Source organism: Rutilus rutilus, assembly GCF_951802725.1.
Source record: "Rutilus rutilus genome assembly, chromosome: 6".
NCBI lineage: Eukaryota > Metazoa > Chordata > Actinopteri > Cypriniformes > Leuciscidae > Rutilus > Rutilus rutilus.
In genome coordinates, this window is record NC_140214.1 from 35,920,099 (window position 1) to 35,936,794 (window position 16,696).

Consider the following 16,696-nt stretch of genomic DNA (forward strand, 5'->3'; position numbering starts at 1 on the left):
TTTAGGTTTGGTTTGTAGGGAATTCCAAACCTGCACACATATATTCAAACGCACATAACTATAGAACTCGTTCTTAATGTGCATCTGAACGCCATCAGCGTTTCTCACAGGTTCGCGTTTAAAGTCTGTGTAGAGAGAATGGTGTCGTCTTGGCGGCCCTAATTTAAAAACAAATGATCGTTGCGACGGAAGCGAATCAATCAAAACTAACTTTAGCTGGAAAATAACTTTATTAAAGAACCGCTATAAAGCCAAAACAATCTTACGTTATATTATACATTTATCTCTGTGAAGCTGCTTTGAGACAATCTACATTGTTAAAAGCGCTATATAAATGAAGATGACTTGACTTGACTTGACTCTGTGTCACAAGCAGCCGTGCTATCTGATGAGTTTGTGCTAACGCACAAGAGTGTATTTGCATCTGCGTACACTGAAAAGAGTTCGTCTAGCACACCTCCTCAGTCACAACCCTTTCGCCCAAAACCTAGTTCACCATCACCTAAAAGTGATTGTGAATGTTTTTATTGCCACAAGCAGGGCCATATTATTGTGGATTGTCTTGCTCTTAAACGAAAGTAGCAACAGCAGCCTAAGGGTGTTGGTTTGTGAGTTCAGTTCCTGTGGTACAAAATGATGATCATGATGGTAGCTTTGCGCCTTTTCTAATGAAGGGGTTAATTTCATTAATGGGAGAGGCAGATGATCAGAAGGAATTAAACATTTTGCGTGATACAGGCCATCAGTTTTGTTACTTCTGACGTATTGCCTTTGTCAGAGAAATCATATTGTGGTGCCAGTGTCCTGGTACAAGGATTTGAGATGGGTGTAGAGTGTACCATTACATCTTGTACATTTACAATGTGATCTAGTCACAGGCTTTGTAAAGGTTGAGGTTCGCCCCTTCATTACCTGTTAGGGGAGTCACTCTTATACTTGGCAGAAGGAAAAGTTATTCCCAATTATTGTTTGACAATCCTGCATTGTCTTCCTCGCCAGATGTTTTAAAGGAAGCAGGATCTGAGACTGGCTGGAATGGATGGAAAAACAGCATCAAGTTTAAGATGGGCAATTACAGGAACAAGATGAGATGGGCTGGATGTCAGGTTGTCACTGTTAATGCTGGAAAAAGAAGTAGAAGTAATCCTGAAAATGAACCTTCACATTCCAAAATTAAAAGACCCAAGTGAGCAGAAGTAAACTTCCTACCCAACTTTCCCCAAGGAAAGGATCCTTGAGCAGTTGAGGCAGACAATTGTTGAAGAAGTCAAGAAGACTGAGAAGAACCTGCCCCTCATTAGAAAGATGATGGAGACCACATTTCCCCTACACCGACAGACCATGTCCTGCCCACCAGTGAACGAGCTCATGGTCCTCTGGCCTGCTCTCAAAATAGAGTCTGAGGTAATATGGATCAGCTTTCTCTTTTAAAGTGAAAATTGTGATTCTTACTCATTTGGTCGCTATTTTCTGCTTTATAAATGTGTGCTAGATTCTTCAAATTGAACTGTTTTTTAAAGTGTTGTTGCTGTATTCTCCTCCTGCTGTTATTTCAATGTAGTTGTATGCAGAGTTCCAGCGGATTACGAATCACAACCTGCCTAACACATTCTATGCTGAGCTTGACCGCCATCTTCCTAGACTGATGACCTTATTCAGACACAAGGCATCAAAAACTGTGAAGACAGCAGATGCTCTGGCTGAAATTTTTAAAATCCACGATGAACAGGTAAATAGATTATTACACATCTCATAGGTTGAACCAGTGGAACATTGAACAGGTTCAAATTTAATTTTGCAATTAGTCCACTTTGTGTTTGCCATTTGTCTGATTGCATTAAAGATGTGAACAGGTTATTTTTGGACATATGTTCTGATTGGACTGTTTAAATCAGTAAACTCTTCAGTATATACAATTCTGTTTTTATCTGAATAGGAAGGAAATCCATGACATCCACACCAAGCGCACTACTGTTCTCCACGCCCTTCCTGTGTATCTGCGTGAGGACGTTTCTGGATTTTTCAGAACCTGCACAGTGAGTCTCCTTAACTTCACTAACAGATTCTACTGTGTATTATGTAAACAGTTCATCAAAATACTAACATGTTTTAGGACTTTCTTTGTTTAGTCTACCCATACAGTTTTCGTGTATGGCCTGTTTTCTTTCTCCTCACTTAAAAAGGAACTGTATTGCCATTTTGTTCAATGTTCAGTAAAACATTTTCTTGTAAATGTCCTTTAGCTTGGTTTCAGTCTATCTCACACAACTTAGATTCTCTGGTAATTTGGCTGATTCATGTGTGCAGAACATGGATCTTATGTTTTTCACCTCTTACAATGAGACCCAGGGCTCCCTTGTAAAAGAGGTATTGGATTTCAATGGGACTTGGTTAAAGAAAGATAAATGATATGTCATCTGTTCTGTTCCGTGTGTTAGTTTGTGATAAGTATCTCTTTTTCATTCATTCAGGATGAGTCTGATGAGCCAGAGCTGGATGGTGTTGCAGTGGCCTCCTTACTGTCATCAGTGACCATGACACAAGTCGAGATCACTACCACCCTGTGAGAATCGTCATTGAAAGTGATGCCGTGGTCAGCCTCCCCAGACTTGGCGAAGCCTTCCTGGTAATCTCTGGACTGATCTATGCACTACACCTCAGCTATCCCAATGCACTGACCAACACTTTTGAATTCACTCAAAAGATTTTACTTGGTGTAGAAAGTGGTAAACTGTCACCCAGGTTGCAGACCCTCAAGAATGACTTGATGATGTAGAAACTCATCTGAAAGAAGGCTGCAGGGTAAAGCATTATAAAAGGCTAGTTCAAAGTTATCTCTCCTTTTGTCTAAATAATGCCTCAAAAAGTTACTGCACTACTTTGCAGGTGTTCAGCCAATACGGCCAAACTACACAATATGCCTTTGTTCTCATTAATATATTGCAAAAATAACGCTAATATTTTGTATGTTTTAATGTTTTTCTCAACCATTGTGGGCTGCGCAAGATGACCCACATTTCACTGTGCATTTGATACTGGTTAATGTAAAACATTTACACTTTAGAGTTTTAAGTGAAATTGTTCTTAAACAGTCTATAGAATTTTTTTAATTTCATCCAAATTGCTGCCCTGTTGCCTTGCTCAGGAATTAGCCAGGAAGCCAAAAGCACACAGTGTTTTATCTTTTATAGCTGTAACGAAAGATAATTTCATTTTGGTAATATTTATTATTATGTATTATTGTTTTTGATTACTCCGATTATTTTCCTGACTATCTGATTAGTTGTCTGGTCATTATCAGAAATTTGTGATAAATATCTATTTCCTAGACCTAGGGCCTTAAGTGACCAGGAACACATTTGGAAGGCTAGAATCAGAGAATTGAGTTTTTCTTCTTAAAAATCTCTCAAATTTATGAGTAAAATTAGTTTGTTAATAATCAGTTAATCTACTTCTTGCAGCTCTACAATTTATTTAAGTATATTTTACAATTATTTTATTGTTCTGTTTATTTTAATTCATAAATGTTTATTATTTATTTTTATATTTCATTTTAACATTGCAGTGTGCTAAAAGGGAGCGGGCAAGAAAATACTGTTCAAAAGCAGACGTTCATGACTTTTAGATATATTAAAGGGATGGTTTGAAGTAAAATCAACCTAGGGTCCTTTGCACCATGACCTTGAGCCAAACACCCCCCCAGAAGCTTTTTTTCCATTGGTCAAACATTATTAAAGTTAGAGCTTATTTAGAGATATCAGCCGAATGGCTTAGTGCAGGCGCTAATGGATCCAAGGATGTATCTCGTAAATTACCCCACTAATAATGGCCAGAATGGTACCACAGTTCTACAGTAGTACAAATAGGTTCTGTACTCATAAAACGAGGCACTGAAAAGTTTGTAACTACATCAGGAGTTTATTTAAATAACACTTGCCTGATGGCTTATGCTACCGCTGCTATTCTTTGGAATGTTCCATATGTGCACTATCAAACATCCTGGGCCCTATTTTAACGATCTGAAACGCAAGTGTCAAAGCACAAAGCGCAAGTAACTTTGTGGGCGGGTCTTGGCGCTGTTGCTATTTTCCCGGCGGGATAAATTACTCTTGCGCCTGGCGCAAATCTAAAAGGGGTTGGTCTGAAGTAGCTTCATTATTCATAGGTGTGGTTTGGGCGTAACGTGAAATAAACCAATCAGAGCAACATCTCACATTCCCTTTAAGAGCAGACGCACTTGTTCTAAAGCGGATTCCTATTATAACGGCGGATTTGCCAGGTGCACGACAGGAGCGGTTCAAGGCCGAGGAGACCGACGTTCTCATCAGGGACATTGGGGATGGAGAAACACACCCAAATGAACTTCGGTTAAACAGGCGTATGATAATTTGGGTAAATGTGTAAGCTAGATGTATGCTTTTATAATAAAATGTCTATCTATCTATCTATCTATCGTAATAATGTATGATTTGCAAAAATGGAAACTGCTGCTTCTGTGTAGATGAGAGAATCAAAGTGTATGCACGTTGTGCACACGCTCCATTGATTAAGGCCAAGCATGCGCCCTTAAAATAGCATATGAATAACATGCGCAACGCGCCACTGACTTTAAACAGTTTTTTTTTTCGGTCAGTGGCGCAATTGTTTTCTAAACCTGTAAAATAGCATGAGGAAACGTTTGCGCCGGAACACGCCTCCTCTTTGCGCTGAACCGCCCCGGGGAGCGCAAGTGTATTTGCTAGTTAACCGACGTGCTTCTGTGGAGGGAAAAGTCCGCTTTGCGCGGGTGCAAAATACAGATGGTGGACAACCAGAATGCCTAATACCGCCGCGCCAGCTGCCGCGGCGAAATCACCGCGGCGAAAATAAACCAGCCGCATTTCAAAGTCGTTCCCAAAATGACCGCCAGGTGGCGCAAAGGGACATTGTGCAAAACAGCAGCAATTGCCGTATTTTAAAATGTAAGTGGGTTAAATATAAAACCTTAAGCCTAATAGGCATATTTTTCATATATATAAATAGGCCTATAAGGCTACAACAGAATAGAACCGAAGATAGAATCAATTTTAGAACTGAAAAAATAGAATCAAAAGTTAAAAATAGAGACGATATTAGGAGCAATGACGCTGAATATTTTTACTATTCTATTGAGGAATTAGATAAATGAAGAGCTCTGGTGAGCAATACAATTGCATTGTAATTTATAGTGATTTCAAAAGCAGTCCTTAAAAATAATAATAATACATGGAGTAGTGTGGCATAATTTTTGAGAGATTACGCGGAACGCGTTTTAGTTAAGATCCTGGTTTCAATGCCCTTAATGTATATAGGCTAGGCTACTGCTTTAAAAAAATGTCACAACGCGTTTTGAGATTGTTTTGAATTAAACATTGAAGTTTAAAATGTAGTGTTTTGGCACACCAGGCCGAGTGGCGTTACGCATTGTTCAAAAATCCGGTTTTATTCTGGCATGTTGAATTGGCGTTAGAATTTTGTTTTAGATTTATTAGATTTAGATTTTAGATTTCGTTAGATTTATTTTTCTCATAACAGCTAAAATAACTTAATATATGCCTTGTCTTAATATGACCTACTTAATATAGGCAATAGGCATATAATAGCCTATATAATAAATTAGCAAAACTTGGCCACTAAATATTTAATTTTCAATTATTTTAATTATCACAATTAAAGTTTTAATTTTATTAAATTGAACAAGCGCAACAATCAGCATTTAATCAAATATTCTAAAAGATGTATTATTAATAATAATGTTATTTCAACATAATATTTCGTTTTTTCGACATAATATGTGTGCGTGCAACAAGCAAGATGTGTATTTGTAAATCCGGTGATGCGTGCATTGATTTTTATCAATAAACAAGTGTTTTCTGACAGTGTCGACTGCAAAGATGAAGTTGACGATCGCCATATTTGTAGTGAACGCACCTAGAGAGAAATGCACATAAAGACATAATCAGAGAGTAGCCTTTTTCTTTTCGTTTTGAATTATTTCGTTTGAAGACATTTCAAGCTCTGTGTATTTTATGTATTTATCATGTCTGTGTGAGGCATACGCTGAGTTTCGTTAAGTTAGGAGGATGAGATGCGCTCCAGCTGACGTGCAATGCAAGTGACCGCGCGGGCGCCTCCATGATTAGTGTCTGTTATATTTGCTTCTCTTACTTATTAAATATTAAATATTTTAACAAATATGATACTAAATGAGATTATTTAATGGCTACAACAGTATAGTAGGCCTATAGACTCTATTTGTACAAATTGCTGCACATTAATTTAATTAAATGAAACCTTGTAACGAATTCACATTGTAGACTGTGTACAGTTGAGACACCTTAAATAACTTGCGTTCGCAGCAAGCACAAGTTGTGATTTTTGCTGTGCACTTGCATATTAGTGTCAGCTGGGAAGGAAATATAGAGACTAGACCTCTTGGAACTTTAATTGAATACATAGCGTTGGTAAAGCATACTGAAATTACATCCCTACAAATTTATTAGGCCCTACTGAAAATAAATGTATCGAATTTAAGCAAAGTAGCCTAAATGTTAAGACTGTAAGCCCTTTGCTTTTTTACGTAGCCTATAAAGGATTCTTATAGCCGACTTTGTGTTAATATAATTTGTAGAGAATTTTTTTTAACTCAAACATTAACACTGAAATAAATGAAACTAAATTATTGTAAATTTTTTTGGCACACCACGACGAGTGGCGCTATGCATTGTTCTAAAGCCAGGTTTTGTTCTGGCATGTTGAATTAGTGTTCGACAAACGCGGCTGCGCGTTCATTTGAATGAAGAGCGCTTCTCGCTCGTGTGAGCGAACACACACACACTGGAACGTTAGGCCATGTCGCAACGAGTGAATCGTGGCCGAGTGGTTGAACTTACGTTACGATCATTTAGATGACACGGGTTCGAATCCCGAACTAACTTGGACTACTGATATTTGTATATTAGCCTATTAATGCATTTTATAGTCTATTGTTGATGCAGAGAGATTTGTCTAGTTCTAAAACATAGTTTTTTGCTTATAGCCTATTTACAAAATAAAAATCACCATGCATTTCCATTTTACACTAAGGAACAAATATTATACAATGACTTTACTTCTGTAGCCTATAATAATTCCAATCGTAATTTCAAAAGCAGTTCTGTTAAAATTTGTATATATATATATGACGTTTAAACGACAAACAATAAAATCAGAACCAGTATTCTGTTGCGTTCATGGGGCTCGATGGTGTTTTAAGCCCCCAATGGCTCCTTAGAGGCAACTAACCCTACCCTCAACCTTAAACCTACTCATCCCCTCGCTGCCTGGAAGGCGCCGTTGGGGGCTTAAAACACCAAGTGCCGTTGGTTCCAGTGGCAGTAATGCATCCACGGCTTTTCAAAATGTCACAAAGCGTTTTGAGATTGTTTTGAATGAAATATTTAAGTTTATAATTAAGTGTTTTGGCACACCACGACGAGTGGCAAACTCTTTGTTTTGTTTTGCAAACTCCGCTAGCCTGTGGGGGGTTTGGAGAAGGCAATAGTTGCTTTATCGTGGGGGTGCAGGACAGAGGTGTTAATGTTCCGTCTTTCATATGGAGAGTGTCGGAGCCAGCCTGATGAGCAGGCAAAGGCAAAATTCTTCTAAGGATTAATCTCAAAATCTCCAAAAGTCCATATGTAGGCCCTATATCTTATTAAATTATAAATATTGTAGTTTTATTGATTGTATTTAAAGGTTTTCCACACACAATTTCAATTTAGCAGATACAGAGCTCTTTAATTCGCGACCCACCTCGTTTTATTGTAAGGTGAATTCAGCAAGGCATGCTTTATCTTTGAAGGAACAAAAGCTATTTGTTACAGTTTTTTCTTTCGTGATTTGTGTGGATGACACAGCGACATACAGTATTATCAGCTGTATGGTGTTTTTTTACGCTGAAATGCTTAATTTCGAGAAAGACCCGCCGCGCGCAGTGAGGGAGACCAAACTTACTAAAAAAATATCCAGCGCGAGAGAGGCAAAGAAAAACGCCTGTTCTTAATTTATGTTGCTTTGAACTTTTTTCGTTTTGTACCGTTTTAATTTTTTAATTTAGCTGCAATTTCTTTGACAATAGAAATTTAAAATGTTGCAAGAATAAGATTCTGTGTTTCTTATTTTGCATCACAAAGGGAATAAACTCTATCGATGCAACCCTGTTTAAATAAATAAACTGACACTTTATTCGTACCTTGAAATGTGCGATGGGTTTTCAAACTTAATTAATTTTCTTTTTCTTTTACATTTTCATTGTTTATTTTTTAATTGAAAGCAATACTGTATTGAAAGTATTTTTCTGATTTGTTCGATCTGTTTTGAAAAATGTCTTCCGTTGCTATGGCCGGGTATCACTGTCAGTCATCTCAATCTCCTGAATGATTCACACACACACAAAAAAGCGGCTCAATTGGAATGTAGCAAATTTATGTTGTAATGTACAATTGATAATTAAACAAGATGATTGACTTTAATAAACAGATGCATATTTAAGCATCAAGAACGGAAAAACATAAACACTGTCGGCTACACTGAGATTCGATCTCAGATCGTTTGAAGCTCCGAGAGGCTATTGTTAATGCATTGACCACAGAGCTATCGTCTGAATAGAATAGTTGAATAGTTATAGCCTACCACTCGGTCACGAATTTGTTTTGTTTTATTTTGTTTGAAATGGATTTTTACATGTTCTGCTTTCGTTAATGTTAACCAATTCTGTAGTAGCATAATAGGCCTATATTTTTTCCCTAAAAGTTTGTTTTATTCTCTGCTTTGTTTGTTTATATTTTTACATATTCAATCAGTCTCATTTTTGTTCAAATAATGAAAATTTTTTTTTTTTGTTTTTTTTTTACAAGATCTTGCGCCACGTTTTTTTAAATTTATTATTATTATTTTTTAAATAAACAGATAGGAAACTTACCTTTTAAAATGCCGCAGTTGCTGCTGTTTTGCCCTGTCACTTGCGCCACCCGGTATAGCCTAGTCATTTCGCGAACGACTTTGAAATTCGACTGGTTTATTTTTGCTGCGGCAGTAATAGGCATTGTGGTTGATTATTTATTAAAGAATTCAATTGATAATCATAACAACATATAAGCCTATTTAATTCTGAATATAACAAAGAATGCTTAAACCGACTAACATCGGTTAGTAACTGCAAGTCCTGAAAATGTTTTAATTTTACGGTAAATTATTTTAATTTATTTCACTGTTATGTTTCAGTTAATAAATCTACAAATTAAAATAACACGAAGTATTGACAAGTAGCATAACCTATTGACATACTATAGCCTTTCTAAAACTGGGCACACAATGATAATGTGTGTCTGCTTTGTTTAAATTTAATTAATTTTAATTCGTTTAACTACAATATTTATCTTGAATTTATCTGTGACCTCAACTCAGATTACTGCCGCGGCAGATTAAGTCATAAAGAGAATAAACTGACACTTTTCAAAATCTGTGATTACAGCGCCACTCAGCGGTAAAAGGCAGCAAATACACATCCCAATTTTGCCGCCGCGGGAACGGCGGCGGTAAAAGTCTCATTCTGGTTGTCCACCATCTGTAGGAATGATACATGCGTCAGTGTACAAAGTCAATTGCGCTGGGTGCAAGATAGGGCCCCCTGAGTGTGTGATTGCCTGAACTGCTATGCCTTGATTAGGAAGTAGATATGACAAATTATGTGCAAATGGCTCATAATATACATGAATATTAATTGATGTTTGTACATTTTCAGGAAATGACCCCCCCCCCCCCCCCCCCCCCGTCCCTGGATTGTGACAGTTTCAATGAAATGGACATGCAAGATTTGCTCGTATAGTTCATCGAAATAATGCACAATATAAAGGCATTATACACTAAAGCACAGACACTACAGCAGGTTTTGTCCCTTACCCTGTTTGTATAATAATGATTGTGTTTGTACGTTCAAAAGACAAATTGACCTGAAAAGTCATTTGAGGCAGCATGGGCCATCACAAAATTCATCAGAACCACTGACTGTTCAGACACTCAGTGACTTATGTGTTTTTTCAGAACCCTGCCACCTTCGCAATATAAGGAAGCTGTGAAACGCCCTTATCGGCAGTATTCATTCCGTTCTAATGTGTACTCCACATTTACAGCACATCATAGTCGTTTTCACAGTTCAGGTAGCATAAAGGACTTTCGACCAGAGTTGTTTTGTGAGGTAGTGCATATGTGGTTGAATTCAAGGTAGTGCATATGTGGTTGAATTCAAGGTAGTGCATATGTGGTTGAATTGGATTCCATTTCTGATGTTGAAGAACATGCTGATGCCAATGATGAGGTGTATCTGCAGCGAAAACCGGCATCCCTTTTTTTGCGAATGCAAACACTATTGCATGTTTCAAAGTCAGCCACTCAAGAAATAATTGATGGGTTTTATGAGGTCAGTGTCCTCACAGGAGAACTAATCAAGAAATTAATAGAACAAATTCTGCTGCAACACAATATGAATCTAGAAACATCAAAGACTGATAACAGAAATTTAAGGTTATTGAACATATTGAGTACATTTTAGATTCAGATAAGGGTAGAAAAAAAGGAGTTGTTAAATAGAGATTATGTCTTTGACAAAGTTTTACCTGAGAAGGTTTCTGGGTTAAACGCTGGGGTGTATGAATGTTTTCTTCATTGACAGTATTTCAGGGAAAATCTGTTTTTCTCAGCAGAGGTGTTACGTATTGCGATAGGGTTGTATATTGATGACTTTAAAGTTTGTAAACCTTTAGGCACTTCAAGGAAAAAGCACAAGATTTGTGCTATCTATTGGGTTCTGGCTAATCTACCACTTAGGTATAGATCATCTTTATCATCTATTAATCTTGCACTGTTATGTTACAGCAATGACTTGAAAACCTATGGAAATGCTGCTGTTCTAGAACCACTTCTTAGAGACCTTGAACATCTTGAAAATCAAGGTTTGTACATCAAAAGACTAGGGGCACATGTTCAGGGAACAGTTACTTTTGTATCTGCAGATAATCAAACAGCCCATTCACTAGCAGGTTTCCAAGAATCCCTCTCTGTTGACAAATGTAGGTTTTGTCTTGCAAGTCGAAAGGACTTTCAAACTGTACCAGTTAGGAGTGGATCATTCACACTCAGAACTAAACTTTCCCATGATGGCCATGTTTTTTGTCTTAGTAGAGATGAAACACTAAAAAGTGTTGAGGGTGTAAAGGCCAGCTGTATTTTGAATAGACTAGAACATTTAATTTATCAACAGGGTTTCCACCTGATGTTCTACATGATCTTTTTGAAGGAATTGTTCCAGCAGAGCTCTGTTTGTGTCTGATTTGATTGAAAGAGGCTTTTTTTGACTCTTCATAATTTGAATAGTGTCATCCAAAACTTTCCTCATAAGTTTTCTGATAAGACTAATCGACCTCAGAAAATACCAATAACGTTAAACGGACAATTGGAGGAAATGGAGGTTTTTCCTAACTTCAAGTTGAAACTTAAACACCATTTTGTGGAACATTATCCTAAACTTATCCATTGTTTCGGACCTTTATTGAACTTCTGGACAATCCGCTTCGAGGGAAAACACAGTTTTTAAAAAAGTTTAAAAAGTTGTCTGTGATGTCAGCCATTTAAAAAAAACATTTTACTCACTTTAGCCGCAAAGCACCAACTTATGTTTGGCTACTATCTTGATATGCCCAGCCTTTTCAAGCCAGAACTTGAAGTACAGAGTGTTTCTGTTGTTTCTCCTGATATATTGGACCATGGCCTAAAGCAGGTAATTAAAAGGAAATATGAAGATATTGCATCTGTTTCCCTGGCAACAACACTTTCTCTGCATGGAACAACATATTCAGAGGTAATGTTTGTCTCTGTTGGCAGCACAAGTGGGATTCCTGATTTTAGGAAAAATTGTCAAACTGCTCATAGTGGCTAACAAGGCATTGTTCGTTGTTGAATCTTTTTCAGCTGTGTACTTGGAACATCTCAGATCTTTTGAACTGTTTAGACAACTGTCTGCTGATCTCCTTCTGGTACAACCTGAGGAAGTAAACTATTACCCACTGTATTCCTACACCATCCAAAGATGGCTTTTTCTTACACCAAAAATATTTTTTACTTCATTAGAGGTACACTCAGTCATTTAATTTTTTATAAACTTTGGAAATAGTATAATGTTGCTTTTTTTGAATATGCTAGTAAGGCATTGTTCATTGTTGAACATTTTCAGCTGTGCACCACAACTACAATGTTTTATATGTATAAAACACCAAAATTTTGTGTTGTAAATATAATTGATTCTGAAGCAATATTCTCATCAGTGTTCTATTATCTTTGCAGTCCATAGCTTTTTTGGGTTAAAAATTATCCAAAATAAATTTCTGAGCAAGTACATAACCAGCTAGTGTTGAAAACTATCTGCTTGCCTTAGCTCGATTCAAAATGGTAAGCTTGTAATAATGTTTTTAATTCCAGTGGTACTGGTGGATTTCCACGGGAAATTCGAGCATGTCTTTGCATCATTACGTCACATCTGTATACATAAAGGAGGAGTCTTGGCTAGTAGGCTATATTGCGTGAGGATGTTGGAGGTGGAGATTTACAGCCAATTGATATTTATATCAATTTGATGGCGGATCCAGAAAGGTTCAAACGACAATCACTAGTGAAAACTGGAGATTCACCCGTTGTAAAACGCAAAAGACTTCGGACTTCGGAGAAAAAAAGAGACTGCAACCGGCCCATGCGAAAACAAGGATAAATATCGGAAGGGCATTAAATGTAGTCACGCAATGCTGATGTTGTTAACATTAACAATTTGAGAACAAAGTATAATTTGCACGGTTTGACGTGATATGATAAGCGATCGTTAGATTTAATCGGCGCAATTTAATGCAATGCTTTTTTCCCCTTAGTTGGTCAGAACAAAAGTGTATGTTACTTACTTGTTCAGACGATATTTTCCAGTGAAAATTCTTATGTTGGTCATACTTCCAAAAAATAGAATCTGCAATTGCGAATGACAGTATCCACACCACCAGCGCGGTGATTGACAGCCGCACATTCTCCTCAAAACATTGGATTCATCCACGCTGTGCCATGCCGAGGCACAACGCACGTAAAGTTGATAATCCTGCAATAATAACTGCAATTGCAGATTTCGAACAGAGATGGTGAGAAAGAGGAAAAACTACGGACTGCAGCTTTAAATTTGTTCAATAAATTCAATTAGAATAATAAGACATTATAGGGCTGTTACCAATCAAATTAAATAATTTACACTGAGAGGTTACAACTACATTAAATAATGTTATGAGATTGTTTTAGATATATTTTGAATATACAAATAAGAAATGTTGGAAAGAATGATACTTTTAAACATGAAACTAAACTGCCAGTAGGTGGCGGCAGGTGACCGTCTTAATGAGTGAGTCATTTATTCAAACGATTTGTTCAAACGGCTGATTCGTTCAGGAATGAGCCAGTTGTTTAGGAATGAGGCAGTTTTTTGGGCGAGCCTCAACCTTGTTACTGTCAGTACGTAATATATTGTTATTATCCATATAGTTAGCTTCCTGTCACGTGACAACGGAGCGCAGTGAAAGGAAGTGATTGATGGCTAATATTAAACAACCTAAAGTCTGCTTTAAAGTTAAGGACGTAAAGATGAAGTTTAATAGTGATAAAACTGTATCGGTCACTGTATCAGCTCACATCAGGCACACACTTTGCAGTAATTAGTGAACGAGAAATGTAAACAGGTCGCAGCTCAACAATTATTTGCACTCTCCCAAATATATTTTAAGGGTTGCACAGATTAAATTTCTGGAGCATATGCAGTTTCGAGCCTTGTATGACCAGCTGCATATTGCTGCTTGTATTTTGATAATCCCTACTAATGGGACATTCGGTTCTTTCCCTTCTCTGTTTTACAAATTTAGGATGTTGCTCAGGGTTGTGTTGTCACCAGATGACATGAGGAAGGTGGTGATTGATGAGCTGCCAGATGCCAGGATGTCCAGTACTGTCAGTCTCCACAGATGGCAGAGGTAAAAGACGCCTTAAGAAGCCGAAGCGGTCTGAAACAAATTTTTTGCCTGACATGCCAGATGGTAAAAACCACCAGCTCCCTCAAAGAAGAAAGGAGAGCTCTGCTGAAAGAAGTTAAAAAGAAGAACCCTAATAAATTCATTGATGCTGCCATGGCAAGCACATGCTCTAAGGAGAAAAGAGATCATTGATAAGGAGCCACTAGTGAGTGATGTTCAATCCAGATGGCCAACATTATTAACGGAAAGACAGGTATTCTGTGGCATTTTCAAACACTAAACGCTTTTGATATTAAGAATGCAATTGTTCACTTAAAAGTGATTCAATTTACCCATCCTAATGCCATCTCAAACTCGCGCATATATGTGTGTATGTTAGTGCTGTCAATCGATTAGAAAAAACTAATAAAAAAAATTTTCTGCGATTTAGCTGCTACTAAAACCATGAACGTTTTTATTATATTAAAAACATAAAAGGGCTGATTGATTGATTCGACTTTTTTTTTAACCGTGTAATGTTAGTGATGTAATGTTGCTGTTTGAGCATAAACAACATCTGCAAAGTTACGACGCTCAAAGCTAAAAGCAAAGGGAGATATTTTCTTTTAAAGAAATCACTTTTTAAGGACTACAACAAACGGCTGGTTAAAAAATTGTGTGCCTTTTTACCTGCATGTTGTGATGAGTAGCCCATCACATCTTTTGTTGACTTGTGAAAATGAGACAACACACAGCCAAAGTTGCAGTGGAAGAAAAACTCACAGTTTGAGTGCCAAAATACTGAGAGCATCAGCTCAAGGATGATAGAAAAAACAGATGCTGCATTAATTGCATTAAATATTTTTATATACGTTAAACTGAATACGTTAAACTGAAAGAAATTAGATGCATGCGTTCATGTTAACAGCACTTATATTTATATCTATCATTAATCACTGGAAGTGATATGGTTGGTTTTGAATGAGAAACAGAGTATGTAACTCCTTTTGCATAATCTTTTTGGTTTGTCTCACCTAAATCCTGTAATATTGCTTAAAGGGGTCATATAATGGTACATGCACTTTTACAAGTTGATTGTACTGAAATGTGTGTTGGCAGTGCCTGTACACAACCATCATATAATGATAAAAATCCATCCAGTGTTTTTTTTTTTATCTCCTTATATGTTTTCCCCTGTCTCAAATTGAGCCGTTTCACCATGTGACGTCACACGGTCGGACGCCCCTCCCACGATTGTTAATTGACAGCAGCGTTTCAACACAGAACCAGAGCGAGCTGTCATCATAGTCCGCCATTGTTGATACGCTGGAGCAGAATGGCGTCTAAGCGATTGTGGTGTTCTGTTCTTGGGTGTAATAACGAACACAGCAGTCATTTTGATGTTCCTAAATCCGAACTGCTGAAGACGCAGTGGCTGAGTTTTGTTTTCGAAGGGAATATTTCCCACGATCAACGTCAATGCCTGACTTTTTTTACTCGATTAAATTGAAACCCAATACTTGCATTTAAAAGTGTAATCTGGCAATTTCATCTCTGGCGAACAGTGAATTCTGGGGTAGTTAAGGATGCGAAGGATCCTTCTGATGTATCCTGCATTCATGGGAAAAGGACAGCCTTCGTCACTTCTTGATGACGCAATTGGCTATTCTTTCTCCTTTAAACGCAACTCGGTGCGTCTTTTGACGCGGCGTTTAAAGGATGCAGCCCCTGAATTGGGACACAGCAGTTGAGCAATTGAGACATGAACCAAAACAAGATGTGACAATTTATCAGAACAGAAAACTTTTACAAGTTTTTAGAACTTTCAAAAACGTACTGCACCAGTGCACTTTCACACAGATGATACACATTTATTTACATGGCTAACACTGACAAAAACAACTCAAGATGGAAAATTGCTAAATGATTCATTTTGTAACAATTTTAAGGAATTTCCTAGTAACTTTTCCCTTTGGCTGCTTTTGTTTTAAAAAGCTTTTGTTAACAGACTATTATCTTTTATTTATATTTTCATCTCTGTGTTCTGTAAAGCTGTGAAACAATGTGCATATAAATTGCTTTGGATTAAAGCATCAGCAAAATGTGTAAATGTAAAATTGGATGAACTCTGACAAAACCCATGAGCAAGTAATAATTAACAAAGGTAAAAACACAGCTCACATTATGTTACTGTAAAACAAGTCAATGTTATCATTATCATAAATCACAAATCCACTTTCCCAAAATCTAGGACATTCTTGCTTGTGAAAAGTTGTAAATCAGGTTAATAATTACATTTAATGATTTTATACATGTAATTACATTTATTTAAGATGACAAGTTTTATGCATTTATTCACTTTTACATCTGTTGATACAGGATGTTGTTGCATGTGGAGTAAAAATAACATCTAAAGGTATTTTGTGAATTCAACACAAGTTAAACTCCAGCAACATTTGTGGCATGATATAAATCACAACAGAAATAACTGTCAACTCGTTCTGTAGTTAAAAGAAATTGTCAGACACTTACATTTGCTGTAAATGGGCCAAGCAGTAAGTGGCCCATGGGTCACTGGCACGTGACAATAGCTGATGTATTTAACTTGCATA

At 37.1% G+C, this 16,696-nt stretch overlaps 2 protein-coding genes across 4 annotated transcripts in view; one reads left to right on the forward strand and one right to left on the reverse strand.

Annotated features, from left to right (window-relative positions):
* The window catches only part of LOC311291987 (uncharacterized protein), a 71,786-nt gene that overhangs the window by 52,757 nt on the left and 2,333 nt on the right, over positions 1 to 16,696 (forward strand). For 2 of the 3 annotated variants that reach the window (XR_014627646.1, XM_084411402.1), the window contains exons 2-6: positions 1,000 to 1,404; positions 1,562 to 1,729; positions 1,937 to 2,036; positions 2,472 to 2,626; positions 13,998 to 14,358. Coding sequence is in view for 2 of the 3 variants with exons in the window: in XM_084411402.1 (XP_084267528.1) it covers positions 14,251 to 14,358 (108 nt within the window). In the remaining variant the exon portion in view is untranslated. Of the gene's footprint in view, positions 1 to 704; positions 1,405 to 1,561; positions 1,730 to 1,936; positions 2,037 to 2,471; positions 2,627 to 13,997; positions 14,359 to 16,696 lie in introns of those variants that run through there. The other variant, XM_084411403.1, reaches the window with a different exon arrangement.
* The window catches only part of LOC311291985 (uncharacterized protein), an 87,320-nt gene that overhangs the window by 26,253 nt on the left and 44,371 nt on the right, over positions 1 to 16,696 (reverse strand). The window lies entirely within an intron of this gene.